Genomic DNA, 14822 nt, shown 5'->3' with positions numbered 1-14822 from the left:
GATCATCTGTAAAATTTATGGAGTATTGATTAGAGTGTAAATTTTTCGAGTTCTTAGATGCGTTGCTTGAGCTAGCTATAGCCATTAAATTTGAAGATGGAAAGGAGAAAGTCTGCGAGGTTAGAGAAGAGAAGAAAAGAAATGTAGATAGTGGTCTTTAATTTTGGGGATTAGAATTTAAAATTGATTCAGGAACTAAATTGCCATCAAAATATTTCTTCCTCCACATCACTTATCCATTATTTTGCTAACATGTTAAAAGGGAGTCCACTTCAACTTTTCGATGGTGTCTAGTTAATGAAAAATGCTTGAAAAACGACTTTGAATTCCGGAGTGCAACTTTAAGAATACATACGAATAACTATTAATTTTAGGGACTATTATGAGATTCGAATATAATTTAAGGGACTACTTTGAGAGACTTACCTCTTTTTGGATCTCTTCAAACAACACTAGCTTATTTTTTTATTCATCATTAAAGAATAATTATAGAATATAAGACCTATAAATTAAATTAATATCTTGCGTGATAAAAAAAAAAATATGGACTCATTTATTTTAAATAATTTTATTTTAAAAATATATAAAAAATTGTATAGAAATAATTAAATTTAAGATAATAGACTGAAAATATTAGAAATTAAAATTTGTTAATTTAAAAATAATTATATATAAATAGTTTAAAAGGAGTATTTTATATTTTTTAATTCTTTTAGAAATTTTTTGAGATTTTTAAAATTTTTTTGAAACTATTTTGTACTTTATTGTAGAGATTGATTTATCCAAATCGTGGATATTCAATGATTACGTATGCGAGTTAATGTTCAATGCCAGCAGTCATCGTTAGTGACTAACGAGAAATTGTACTGGCTAAAAAATAAATATTAAAAATTATTTTATAAATTTTAAAATTTGAAAAATTAAAGTATCTAATTTTAAAAATTTTAAAAACTGATTTGAGTAATTATTTTTTTATTTATGTATAAATTTATTATTATTCTAAATTTTTATGATAAAATGACCATTTTTTGTTTTTTATCAGTACAATGTTAAATAGAAATTGATAGTTTATTTGAGAGAAAATGAATATATAATAAAGAAACATTTTTTTTAAATTTATGATTTTTCAAAAATAAAAAAATAATTTTCTTTGGAGTGGTGTTGGAGCCACTAGCAAGAAGCTAAGCTAGTGCTGAGGAAGAAGAAGAATTCAAGAAAATGTGCGATGGCTTCAGTGTGTTGTTTCACTTCATCACTTGTTCCTCTACATCGCCCCATTCATCAATTCTCTTCATTTCTCACAATCCCAAATAACAAAAATACATCTGCAACTGCAAGTGCCATTGTTCCTTCAACCTCAATGAAGAACTCAAAGACCGTGTGGATATGGACCACTACCCAGCACGTCATGACTTCTGCTCTTGAGAGAGGATGGAACACTTTCCTCTTCTCCTCTCCCCATCAAAACCTTGCTCACCATTGGTCCTGTATGTCTTCTCTTTTTTTAGGGTTTTACCAATTGCACTTCATATCACCTGAATAATACCCTACTATCTAAGTATATCTTTTACTAATTTTCTATTGATTTGTAGTTTGATATTAGGTTGATTTTGTCGTTACGATCGGATTGTAGCAAGAATATATACAGTTTATCAAGAATTCTGACAAATTGGATTGTTGATTCATTGGAATTTCTTGTGGAGTTAAGTTAGCAGAGTTGTTGTAATTTCCTAGAATAGTATGCAGCCTTTCCCTGCAATCTGAGATGTTGTTTCTAAGATAATTTAAACTTTTCACCTTCACGTCACGAAGCAGCATCAACCTTTCTGTAGTTCCGAGGCTTGCCTTGAATACGTACTTAGATGGTTGTGTAGAAGAGTACCATAATTGTTTTGTATGTTGTTGGTGGTGAGTACAATGGAGTTTGAGTTATGGTGAAGTGGATATCGATGACATGTCTAATTTGATGAATTTTGAATTTTGGCCATGCTGGAGGTACAGCCGTTGCAGTAATATTCCCCCTTTTTGTTGGTGAAGGAGAGATTTTGGATGGACAAGGTAAAAGGGTAGCCTCAGTCATTGATGTTTCGACTCCAGAGGAACTAGAGCGCCTTAGACCTGAGGATGAGCAATCAGAGAACATTGTAGTTAATCTGTTGGATTGGCAGGTATGTTTGTTTTTGCATTCTTCTCGAAGAATTTTGATGAAATGTATTGTTTCCAAGCATCTCTTCATCCATTGACCATTTTTTCTATTGTTCATTTGCTGATTAGCTTTGCAAGATAGCATGATATGTTTCTGCATGGCCCCATACTATCTTTTAAATGCATAATAATAGTTTGTAATTTGTTTTCTATAATCAATAATTCACATTTATTATTAATAACATATAAATGCTAATTTTCCTTGTATGCAATTAGGTAATACCTGCAGAGAATATAATCGCCGCATTTCATAACAGCCAGAAGAGAGTGTTTGCGATCTCCAATAGTACATCCGAAGCCAAGATTTTTCTTGAGGTAGGTAATATACTTGGGAGACTAATGAAGTAGACTTTTTTAATTGTCAAAGCTCATGTAACCAGATAATGTATAGTACTCTTGTTTTTCTTCCTGCTTTCTCCTTATAGTTGCACCCTTTGAACTTTGTAGGCACTTGAACATGGTTTAGATGGAATAGTCTTAAAAGTAGAAGATGTCGAACATGTTCTTGAGCTAAAGGTAATCTACACACAGGTGAAGTTTCTTGACTTGAGTCATGCAGCTTGACCTCTTATATCAGCTTGGAACTGTCAGGAATATTTTGACAAAAGAGCCGAAGAAAGCAATCTACTGAGCTTGACCAAAGCCACCGTGACACGCATTCAGGTGGCTGGAATGGGGGATCGTGTTTGTGTAGATCTTTGCAGTCTTATGAAACCTGGTGAAGGACTTATGGTATGCATCCATTTCCGCTGTAAAATAATTTTTTTTTGGATAGTCTAGTGTGGCGGCCTTTCTTATTGGTAAAATATCTTTTGCAGGTTGGATCTTTCGCTAGAGGATTATTTCTTGTTCACTCAGAATGCTTGGAATCAAATTATATTGCAAGCAGGCCTTTTCGGGTGAATGCTGTAAGTCGCTTTTTAAGCTTGGAAAAAATATATTCCTCACCTTGGACCTTGGATAAGATTAACTACCTATAACCAAAATTCGCAATAATGGAGCGGCAATGCGAAATCAACGATTAAACCTGATTGGGAAAAGGTTTCTGTCACGATGTCTGTAATTATCACCATTTACACTGAAATGTGAATAACTGGATCTAGTATTTCGTTAACTTATTTATAGAAGTTAATAAGCATAAATCCGAAATAGGTTTAGTGATTTGAAAGCATTGGAAATGCATGTAGATTATATTTATTGCTATGCGCATGCTTGTAAATGTTTCTTCATAGATGGAACTTCAGAGTTTGTTAATTTTTCTTTTCTTGTAAATTTTGAATTTGGTAATATCTATTTTACTTTGCACTAAATCAGTTCATTTACTTTTCAAAGAAGATTTTGGTGAAACTTTTATTCCAACTGTATTTAAGTTTTGATCGATTTCTTTCCCCTTTCTCATGATATTTGAATGTAACTTATGTGTTCAGGAAGTGTTAATAGAAAGACACTGATAGGAGATAAGTTAGTTATTCATCTGGTAGCTGAAACTATTCAAATGTTTCATGCCTCATTTTGTTCACTAAAATCAGCGTATGTATCCTTAATGTGTTTCAGTCTCCGGTTTAAAATGTTAACTGTGATTCGAAACTAGTTTTATGGAATCCTTTTAACCAATTAATTCGCATAACAGGGACCAGTACATGCCTATGTTGCTGTTCCTGGAGGAAGAACGTGCTACCTGTCAGAACTGAAATCAGGAAAAGAAGTTATTGTAGTTGATCAGCAGGGCCGGCAACGAGTCGCAATTGTCGGGCGTGTTAAGATAGAGACTAGACCGCTAATCCTCGTGGAGGCAAAGGTTGCAGTTTTTCTTATAATGTTTTGACTGCAATTTCTTTAATGAGTTTGTGACTGTTTTAAGGAACCATCTTTGAAGCCTTTAATTGTTGGTAGCCTATTCAAAATTGCATCATCACTTAATTACTTGTTCAGCCTCAATCTTTCTTTCGATCATAGATCTTAACAGAAGACACAGTTCCACTTTATTTTTCAAATAGCTGATTGATAATTGTTTTATACAAACTATACTTTATAAACGATTACATGTATACTATACTGTTACTACGAGTTTCTCATTACTTATCCCGCTTTCATAGCCATTAATAAAAATCTGAAAGATAGCCTTAATGAGTAGCATTAAAAAAATAATAAAAATAAAAGATTGGATATTCAATGTGAAATCTGCATTTAGTGTTGTCTTCCATTTGGGAAATATTTGATATCTATAACCACGATTCATTGCTCTGATAGATCCATATATGAAAACTCAGAAGTTGAAGATACAACCACTATTCTTTTTTTCCTTGTGATATATTGGTCACAGAATATAACACTAAAACTTCTCTTTTGGGTCAAAAACTTCCTGAAATTTGAACTAACATTAGAAATTTAGAATAAGTGAAGACAAGCACTCAAAGCACAAGCGTTTTTAAAAGGCATTAGTTGAGTGGAAGAGATGATTATCATTCACAGCAGAGTAAATAGTAGTTACATTACAACTACACTAGTTAAGTAGAATATCTAATTATGTATACTTATATTTTGTAGAACAAAAATGTTGTTTTTATACTAAAATCAGCCACTAAGTATTTGTGTATAAATATATGTGTAGTTAAATTCATTTTTAATGTGTATTTTGTATTTCAATGTATATTCTACATTTGAGGCTGATTTTGGTGTCTAATTTTAGTATGGTTTTTTATTGAATGGGTATGTATTAGCTATGTCATTTAACTGTCTTTAGGTATATTCCAAATTATGGTTATTCACTGTGTGGCAACCAGTTGCAAAAAGCTTCAATTGTGTCATGTGAACAACTCAAATGCAAAATTTTGACATAAATAGACAGAAAAAATCTCGCCTTTAAGGCCCCATGCTAAAAGAGCATTATTAAGCTATCTTATGATTCTTTAGTTTCTGTTTCTGATACTGCGCCAAGAAATTGATGTGATAAACGATTGCGCTGTTCCAGAGAGACTCAGATAGTCAAACTGTCAGCATCCTTTTGCAGAATGCAGAAACCGTAGCCTTGATTTGTCCGCCGCAAGGTAATTCAGTTTGTTTTCGTTTTTCTTTTTCTATCTTTTGTTTCTTATTTTTATTTCCCACCCTAAAATGTTATCTGCTGCCCTATCTAGGTGAAGCCCTGTCAAAAACAGCTGTTCCGGTGACATCACTCAAAGTCGGAGACGAAATTCTGTTACGAGTGCAAGGAGGGGCTCGGCATACAGGAATAGAGATTCAAGAATTCATAGTTGAGATCTGAAACAAATAAACAATGTATTCATATTCAAATGAATGAAATGATGGTTTTTCATTCCCTTTGTGAATTTTTGTTGTTACATTATCACAAGCAGGGGAGGAACTAGAACCAATTGCTTTTGCCGGGTGGCGAACCAGGCAGTGAAAGGGCGCACCTCTGAGTTCCAAGACATCGAACGGTTCAGGCCTTGATCAAGAGTGTTATGAAGCTGAGTTAACAGATTGTTACAGGACTATTACATGCTTTATACCTTCATCAATCATCATGATTTTAGTGTTACAAAAAAAAGTGTTAGTAAATAATTTCTTAGAAAAAGTGTATCTTAAGCCTTAAACTAGAAGCTCGTTTTTATTTATTTATTGATTTTAATTTACGAGTGTCATATATATTTATACAAAAATAGTATGTGTATACTAAAATAAGCCTATATAAATACGTGTTGTTTAACTTATTTTTAATGTATATTTTATATTCTAAAATGTATTTTATACTAATATACCTAGCATAGATGATAGTTATATTGTGTTTAATGAGAGAAACAAATGTAGAAAACACCGACGACATAATAAATTTCAAGAGTAAGTGTAAAATCTGCCTAATTAAAACGTTTATTATGTTTACAAAACAATGTTAGATAAAAGAAAGATGCATAAGCTAGAGGAACTAGAGAAAACATTTTAAAAGTCAAAAAGTTTTTCAATGCATTTCAAAAAAGAGAAACTGAACTTGCTCTCCCAATTCATCTATATCTTATCCAATAGTGGAGGAGATAGAATGAATTGATGCAGTGTCTAAGAGTAAGAAAACACAAATAACATAACTCCCATGTTTAGAAACACTTAATCAAACGACACCAAGAAATTAAAGAAAATCCCATATTATCATCAGTCTTTGGATATAGATAAATGAACGACAAATAACAAATAAAAAAGTTTTTGGTAAAACCACAGTCCTAGAAATTTCTGAGGTCCTTATTGAGTTATTCCTATATTTATTATTAGAGAAAAAGATAAATAAATTTTTTATTTTTTATTTATCATGAAAACAAAATAAACCTTTTACAAAATTAAAATACAAATAAGTTTCTAACTTTTGTAAATATTAAAGAGACATATAAACTTAGTGATAGTTTGAATCTTGTATGAAAGAATTTATGTGCCTCCGAATCACAAAAGTTAGAGATTTATTTATAATTAATTTTGATAAAAAATTTATTTGTTTTCGAAATAAAAATCAGTCATCTATTTATCATTTTCTCTATTTATTATTTATTATTTTCTATATATAATAATATAAGATGACTCCCTGCAGTTATTTTTAATTTTTTATTCAACGCCTTTGATCAATTCTAACATTAGGCCTTGGTGGAGTTGATGAAGTTGAAGCAACATGAGCTTGGTGGTGGTGGTTGAGGTGGCACGGCGAAGCCTGAAAGCGAGTGGGCACGTTGGTCCTGGAAGCAGAAGCAGAAGAAACAAGACCATACTTGTTGGAGTTAGTATTAAGATGAGGAGGAGGAGGAGGAGGAATTGGAAGAGGTGAGGCTTCTTGAGGGAAGTTGATGATGGATTGAACAACTGAATCCATGGTAGGTCTCATGGAAGGGTTGAAGCGGAGGCAGCGAGAGGCCAACTTAAGTGCCTTAAGGGAAGCCTTTGCGGAGTAATGCCCATGAAGCCTTGGGTCAATGAGGAGTATATGGCTGTTCCTTCCATTGTCCCTTATTAAGGGCAGTGCCCATCTCACCAAGTTCATCTCACTATGTGGCCTCTGTCTGTCTATCACCTTCCTTCCTGTCACCATCTCTAGCATCACCACTCCAAAACTATACACATCACTCTTCGTGCTCAGGTGCCCTGTACATATAAGTCCAGTCAGTAGTTGATTTTAGTATACACCTAACATATCTATTTATTTTTTATTTTCATCTACTATTTGTTTTTTTTTTGTTAAATTATAAAAAGAAAAATAAAAAATGCAAACTAAGTGCATCTGGAATGTCCTTAATTTTGTTAAGAAAAATTTTTGAAAGTCAACATTTTAATATTTTTTATTATTATTTGGCTAACACAAATATTAAATTATTTTTAATAAATAAATTTTATTAATTCATATGTACAAACTCTAAAAAATATAGATGCAAACGGTATTGATTCATGTGTGCAAATTTTAATAAATATAAGTATAAACTATATATTTTTTGTGTGTAAAACTCGTGTAAATATGAGAATAAATTAGGAGAATACTAGGTAAATAATGACTATCTTGAACAACACGAACAATCACCAATCAAATAAAAATATACTACACCCTAATTTAATGCTACTAATTAAATTTACTCTTTTAACTTTATTAATTCACATTATTTATATATTGTTCAAAAATGTTGTTGATTACCTATACTTTTTCTATAAATTATTACTGACTAAAGACTGATAAAAAATGACTGGTGATGTTGCATTATATCTTTTGTTAATAGAATAAGGTAACTAACCATTCATGACATATTCTGGGGCAGCATAGCCATGGGTTCCCATGACTCTAGTTGATATGTGAGTTTTATCTCCCTCAGGTCCATCCCTTGCAAAACCAAAGTCCGATAGCTTTGCATGGAACTCCTTAAAATTAAAAGGAAATTAAATATATGAGTTGTTGTGTGGATTAAATAGAAATATATAATTATTGATTTTTATATATATATATATATATATTTACCGTGTCCAAGAGAACATTAGAAGTCTTGAAGTCTCGAAAAATGACTGCATTCTTATTCTGAGTCTTCTCATGAAGATATGCAAGTCCCTTTGCAGCATCAAGCATTATTCTCACTCTGATGGACCATGGAAACACCACAGCTCCTGATGGATCATGCATATAAACAAACATTATATTCTTAATTAATTAAATTGCTAAGAGTTAAGTCCCAACGTATTGAGATTCACATTTTACACTAATTTAATTCTTAAGATTCTATTATATATTCTAATTACACTATTTTAATCTCTCGATTTTAAAAAAATGCACTAAATTAATTTTTCGAGCAATATATCACATGTAACGAAAAAGGAATTAGGATTAATTTAATGTATTTTTTTAATCTAAAAAAATAAAATAATACAATTAAAATATTAGGAATCAACTTGATGCACAGTTAATTTCAAAAACTATTGTAGAACTACTTAAGTCTAAATTATTAACAGTTAAGCCTCAACTAGGTATTTGAGATTAACGTTTTGCACCAATTTAATTTTTGAGATTCTAATTACGCTATTTTAATTGCTCAAATTCAAAAAAAAAAAAAAAAAAAAAAAAACACTAAGTTAATTAGTTCCTCAAAGCAATATATCACATTTAATGAAAAAAGGAGTTAAGACTAACTTGATGCATTTTTTTCAAATTTAAAAAAATAAAATAGTGAAATTAGAATATCAAAAATTAACTTGATGTGCTGTTAATTTTAAAAATCACGGTAGAACTTATTAGCAATAAATTACTAATTACTTATTACTATTATACTCTTTATTTCATGTATATTGTGAAACAACAACAAGAAGAGGAGGAAAAAATATTGTACCACAAAGAAAAGTTTGTAAACAGGTTTTAAAAAGAGTTCTAATTAATACATTCATAGAAGTGATAATTATATTATATGCTACATATATACATTAACATTAACTGAAGCCCTTACAATTTTCAATCCACATATTATCAACAAGGTATATATCTATCTGAATTAAGTTATCAACATATAACAACCTCATAAACATAAATTTACATTTGATTTGCAGAAAACTATGAATTTCAGTTTTACAAAAATTAATGTAATAATATTTCATATTTGTATGCTATCACAAGGACAAAGAGTGTGTTTCTCATTCTCAATAGGATAGGGAGGAGGGTTATTAGCTTTTTTTCTTAGAGGAGGAAATAATACTTAATAATTTTTATTTTATATAAAGAATGATAAGCTAAGATTTACTTTTAATTTTTACTCTATCTTAAATAAAACGCAAATCATATATAGTGTATATATAAAAGGAAATTAATATTTATGAAGTACCTAACAAATATACATATATGTACAATATATATTATCTATTTATAATATTTAAGCATTTGAATAAGTAAAAGATTGATTAGAATTATACCATTAAAGAATTATGATGAAAAGTGCTACATACAAGATGTATGTACATTTATATAGCTATAAGAGGAATAGAAGTTTTATGAACACATCAAAATCTCGATATGTGACATCAAAGCTGCATTAGTTCTTGGAGTTAAAGAAACAAAAAAAAAAAAAGAAAGAAAGAGACAATAATGATCATAATTCTTTTTCTCTGCACTACTCCAATAGTGTAGATTTTTTTAGTATCTTAAAATGAACATGTGCTGAAATAACAAACTCCTTATTGTCATGAGATTAAAACCAATAATGGTTTGTTCATAAATTTTAGTTTGATTTGAGTTAAAAAAAAAAGGAAAAGATTTTAAAAATAAAATGAACTTCTATATATATATATACACACTCCCTTTTATTTTTATTTTTTTTTTCATAATTAGATAGCTATTAAGTATTAACTCTCAATGAAAAGAGAGAGTAGTAGTTAAAGATACTGTAATTTTATTCAAGAAATCTTATATATATAGTTAAACAAAATAAATCGAAGCCAATATAATCAGTATGTTCGATAAATAATCTAAACAAATAAGGTAATTAGCATGCAAATAATAAATCAAACATGTATTATATATAGATAGATGAGAAACAAACAACTCTTTAATAATAATAATAATAATAATAATAATAATAATAATAATAATAATAATAATAATAATAATAATAATAATAATAATAATAATAATATATAGACTTACTCCTAAAGAGATGGGATTCAAGGCTTCCACGAGGCATGAACTCATAAACAAGCAGCATCTTATCATCTTCATTGCAAAATCCAATTAGTTTCACTAAATTTGGGTGCTTTAGCTGACTCAGATAGTTTACTTCAGCCTGCCATGTACACAACCATCTATCACTCAAAACACTTTCATAGTTTAAAAACATATATTATATATATATAAAGAAAGAGAGAGGATGAATGACATATTTTAAGGATCTCTTACAATCTGTATTTGAGTGTAAATCGTTTTTTTATTAACATAATCAACATAGTATTAAAGAAGTGTATGCATATATGAGACAAAAAAAAAATTGACTAAAGTAAAAGAGTTTAATTAGGAAGTTAATTTTTTAAAATAATTTTTTATTCTAAATTTTAAATTTTAAATCTTAAATTCTATATTATAATCTATAAATCTTTAAAAAAAATGAAAAATAATTTTATAATAAAAAAATAATATCGACTAATTAAAACTTGATTCCGTATACTTATTCAAATTATTGATGATGAAGATAATATAAATTGAAATAAAAATTAAAATATATAATTGAGTTGGTTGATGGTGATCATACCAGCCATTCTTGATGGCCCTGAAGACCAAATTGGTTGAGAGATTTTATAGCAACAGGGATCCCCATTCCAGGTTTTGTTGGAGTCATAGCATCATCTCTACTAAGCCATCCTTTGTAGACACTTCCAAATCCTCCCTCACCAAGAAAATGCTCTCTCTTAAAATTTTTTGTTGCCAATTTAAGCTGTTTGTATGTAAAGCTTTTTGGATTAACCACCCTTTCTTCATTAATAATTGGTGAATTGGTTGGAGTTGATGGTATGGGACCAATAATTTTCTCCTCTATTCCTATTTATTTTATGAGAGATTGAATTATTCACAAGTTAAATCACTTGGAAAATAAATTAAAATTAAAATTACATATATGCAAAGTGTTAAGAGTTTAGAGTTGCTAGCTAGGGTTGTGTAGAACATTAGAAGTGGAATTTTTTTTTTTCCCTCTAGAATCTATATCATATTTGTTTCGCTTTATTTGGTGTTGTATTAGGATTTGTTTATATGGAAAACTTTTAGAGTTTTTGAACCAAAATCAATATATAACTAAGGTTTACAAAGTTCTCATATTTACATTATAGTTATATTAATTTTCAGTCACTAATATATATAATGCAACTATAAGAATGTCTTAAACCTTAATTGTATGATAATTATAAAAATAAAATTATTCACCTAGCTAGCTAGTATCATTGATTTTGAACAGGGAAATCCTACATGGACCAAGTGCTTTTTGTGTATATATATTAGACTTACTTAGAATGAGGCATATAATATATAATTTCCTTTTTCTTTTCGTTGTTTGACTATGTAATTTCTTTGGGTCCTTATTACTTCCCATGAAGTCTTGTAAGTTATATATATATATATATATTTGAGCATCATTTTGGGACTTGAAATAGCTTCCCCACTTCGAGTGTCTATAGCTAAGATATGGAACTTAGTTTTTAGGAATCAAAACTAGTTTAAATTATATTATGGTGCATGCTAATACTCTGAAATAGATAAAGATCTTCTCTAATTTTGGGTCAAAAGAAAAGGGGTGGATTATTGGGAGAATATTTATTAGTGAGAGGAATAATTAATTATAGCAAATAAATTTAAACTCAAAATTGCATAAACTTTGAATAATTTATAGTGTTAGACAATTCATATATTATTATGCCTCTTTTTTAAGACTTCATGTCTTTTTAGTAAACGTTTTTATGATATACTGCTCTCATTTTAGTTATTCTTATCAACTTATAATGATAAGTTAATAATTTCTTAATATAATATACTTGATGAACTTTATAAGACAATAATTTTATGTAATTAAGAAGGAAATATAATATAATTGATATTACTCCCCTATTCCATATTTTTTACTTAAAAATTTCACATAGGTCAAAGTCAAATAATGAAATTTAAAGTTCATTTTTTAAATTAAAAAGAGAATTTATTAGAAGCTAAGTTGGGTCAAAATAATCAATTTTAATATATTCCTTTTTGACATTGGACATTATTATATAAAAGAAAAAAATTAAGAAGGAAAGATAAAATAAAATTTGTGATTCACAGTTAGTATAAACACAAAAGTGAATATAAATAATATTTATTTATTAAAAACAAGAATGAAGTATTTTTTGGTGTTAGTATTTGTGCTAATTAAAAATTAAAATGATCTTTATATATCACAAACTCTAATCCAACAACACTGCCAGCATTATATTGCTACAGATTCAAAGATGGATTTGCTTAAGTTAATTAGGGGATGCCAGCAATGGTTCTGAGTTGTTTTTATGGTTTAGAAAGGATGAATGATTAAAAGATCAGAAGAGAACAAAAAGAAGGGTTAGAGAAGAAGAAGAGTAGTTGTGAATTAGATAGAAAAAAATAAACATATATATTTTATAACTGTTATCTAGATTAATTTTTGAGAAAATTTTACTTTCTGTGTGAGATGCTAAAATAATATTCCTTTTTCTTCTATTTTATAAATGTACATTTCTCTCCTTTCTAACTTTTAAAAAACTTCCTTTTTAATCCATTTTAAATTTTTTGTGTTAATTAATATTAACTTTATCTATTTTTAAGAAAAAATAAATTACTTTTTGAAAAATACCCATTAATAAAAATTTTATTTTTTATCATTAAATTTTGCTTATTAAAATATCCTTTAATAAATTATTTTTTTATTGATTAAATTATATTTTATCAAAATACTTTTAAAAAATTAATAATTAAATTATTTTTTTCTAAGATACCTACCCTTCAATAATTTTTTAATTATTAAATTGTGATTTTACTAAAATTTTTGTTAATAATTATTTTTATATTTTACTATTAATTTTTCGATATCAATATATATTATTTTAATATTAAATAAAAAAATCTTACCACTGTATAACAATTAATATATATTGATATTAAAAAATAATCTTACTAAAATTTTTTATTTAATGCTAAAATAATCTAGATAACAATAACATACTTAAAGAAATGATAATATTTTTTAAAAAAAATTATGTAATATTACCAGAAACATTTTTCAGCATGGGAAAGAGAAAATCAACCATAATTTTAATTTTTTAAATTAAATATTAAGAACTAAAATAATATTTAATATTAAAATAATTGTGTCACATTATATGTTACTTTGAAATAAGTCAAATGAGTCTGAAGACATCAATAAAAATAGAATATTTAAGTATTTTTATATTTAATATTTTATTAGTTTGATAAAACTGGAAAAATGGAGAGACATAGAAAGAAATTGATTTTGCAAGATATGAAAAAAAGCACCTCACCTCTTTTGGGTTTTATTTAGTGAATCATATATATGCCAACCTTAAAAAATAGAAAGAAAAGAAAAAGAAAAAGAAAGAAATTTAAAAGAATACCATCTGCTTTATATTTGTGATCACTCGCAGAATCTTTTGCTTTTGATCTCATGATCATCAGTGTCATGCAACCAAACCAAAGTTTGAGTTTTCTTTTAAACCCTAAATCATCTTCATCACCTTTCTTCTTTCTTTCCTCTGATGAATTTCTTCTCGAATTATTCAAGACTACTCCACCCATTGAGAGTTCCTTAAAACTTGCCATGTCTTGATATCCACCCAAAATCAAAGACATAAAAAAATAATTAAAAAAAAATAGAACAAATTAAACCAAGAATGAAAAAGTGCACCCATCAATAACTAAGAGTAACCAAACATAAAAACATGGGTTAAACATTCATATGAAAAATAAAACATAAATGGAAAGATAGAAAAGAGCATCACCAAAGCGAGGTTGAGTCGAAATGAGAGACAATTGAGGGAAATGGAATCTGTAATAAGCTCCCACCATTGACGAGTGTATGAAAGAAATGGATGAAATTAAATCAAAACAATTACTGTGGTCTAAGGAAAGTCTTGTCATTATTAGGATGAGTTAAATGAGAGAGAGAAAAAAATATATGAAAAGGAGAGAGAGAAAAACGGAAAAATGTCTAGAGCTTTTTTTAATATAAGTGAAAAATGCTTAATTATTAGAGAGAAATAAAATATTAATAAATTTTAATTTGTTGATTATAATATTGTTCTTTTCAAAATACTAAAAACTCAAACATGAGTTCTAAGAATATCTAGTCAACCATTACCAAAGAATAAGTGGTATGAAAAATATTTTTTTGATAGAAAAGATTTTTTAAAAAAGTTTTAGTATGTTTGATGAATTTTTTAATTAAAAATAAAAAATAATAAATAATAAAAATTTTTTTTAAAAAAAGGTTTAATTACTCTATTGGTCCTATAGTTTTGTGAAATTTTCAATTAGGTTCATATACTTTTTTTCTTTTTAATTGAGTCCTTGCACCAATTTTTTTTAATTGGGTTCCTACACTTTTTTTTCCTTTTATTTA

General features: G+C 28.2%; 2 protein-coding genes across 2 annotated transcripts; one reads left to right on the top strand and one right to left on the bottom strand.

Moving 5' to 3' along the window:
* The first annotated feature begins 1084 nt into the window (after positions 1 to 1084).
* On the top strand, positions 1085 to 5918 carry LOC112784481 (uncharacterized). Its single transcript, XM_025827707.3, has 10 exons — positions 1085 to 1487; positions 2002 to 2168; positions 2422 to 2520; positions 2653 to 2721; positions 2797 to 2937; positions 3024 to 3113; positions 3836 to 4003; positions 5177 to 5252; positions 5343 to 5458; positions 5562 to 5918. Exons 1-10 carry the CDS (start codon positions 1226 to 1228, stop codon positions 5571 to 5573), a joined length of 1200 nt encoding a protein of 399 aa, XP_025683492.1. The 5' UTR covers positions 1085 to 1225; the 3' UTR covers positions 5574 to 5918.
* An 859-nt stretch (positions 5919 to 6777) lies between these two features.
* Positions 6778 to 14023, bottom strand: LOC112786408 (receptor-like cytoplasmic kinase 176). Its single transcript, XM_025829788.3, has 6 exons — positions 13819 to 14023; positions 10944 to 11230; positions 10346 to 10481; positions 8183 to 8325; positions 7962 to 8085; positions 6778 to 7323 (listed from the first exon to the last, which is right to left on the bottom strand). The coding sequence occupies exons 1-6, from the start codon at positions 14021 to 14023 to the stop codon at positions 6797 to 6799; spliced, it is 1422 nt and encodes a 473-aa protein (XP_025685573.3). The 3' UTR covers positions 6778 to 6796.
* Between the last annotated feature and the right edge of the window lie 799 nt (positions 14024 to 14822).

Source organism: Arachis hypogaea, chromosome 20 (genome assembly GCF_003086295.3).
Source record: "Arachis hypogaea cultivar Tifrunner chromosome 20, arahy.Tifrunner.gnm2.J5K5, whole genome shotgun sequence".
Taxonomy (NCBI): Eukaryota; Viridiplantae; Streptophyta; class Magnoliopsida; order Fabales; family Fabaceae; genus Arachis; species Arachis hypogaea.
Note: the sequence above shows the minus strand (reverse complement) of the source record. Positions and strands in the feature narration are given on the sequence as shown.

Coding starts and splice junctions, on each gene's coding strand:
- LOC112784481 (XM_025827707.3), top strand. CDS start 1,226: ATGGCTTCAGTGTGTTGTTTCACTTCATCACTTGTTCCTCTACATCGC. Junction 1,488..2,001: donor CCTTGCTCACCATTGGTCCT/GTATGTCTTCTC, acceptor CTGGAGGTACAG/CCGTTGCAGTAATATTCCCC. Junction 2,938..3,023: donor AACCTGGTGAAGGACTTATG/GTATGCATCCAT, acceptor TATCTTTTGCAG/GTTGGATCTTTCGCTAGAGG.
- LOC112786408 (XM_025829788.3), bottom strand. CDS start 14,023: ATGGCAAGTTTTAAGGAACTCTCAATGGGTGGAGTAGTCTTGAATAAT. Junction 8,326..10,345: donor TGAATCCCATCTCTTTAGGA/GTAAGTCTATAT, acceptor ATGATCCATCAG/GAGCTGTGGTGTTTCCATGG. Junction 8,086..8,182: donor CTAATGTTCTCTTGGACACG/GTAAATATATAT, acceptor TTTAATTTTAAG/GAGTTCCATGCAAAGCTATC.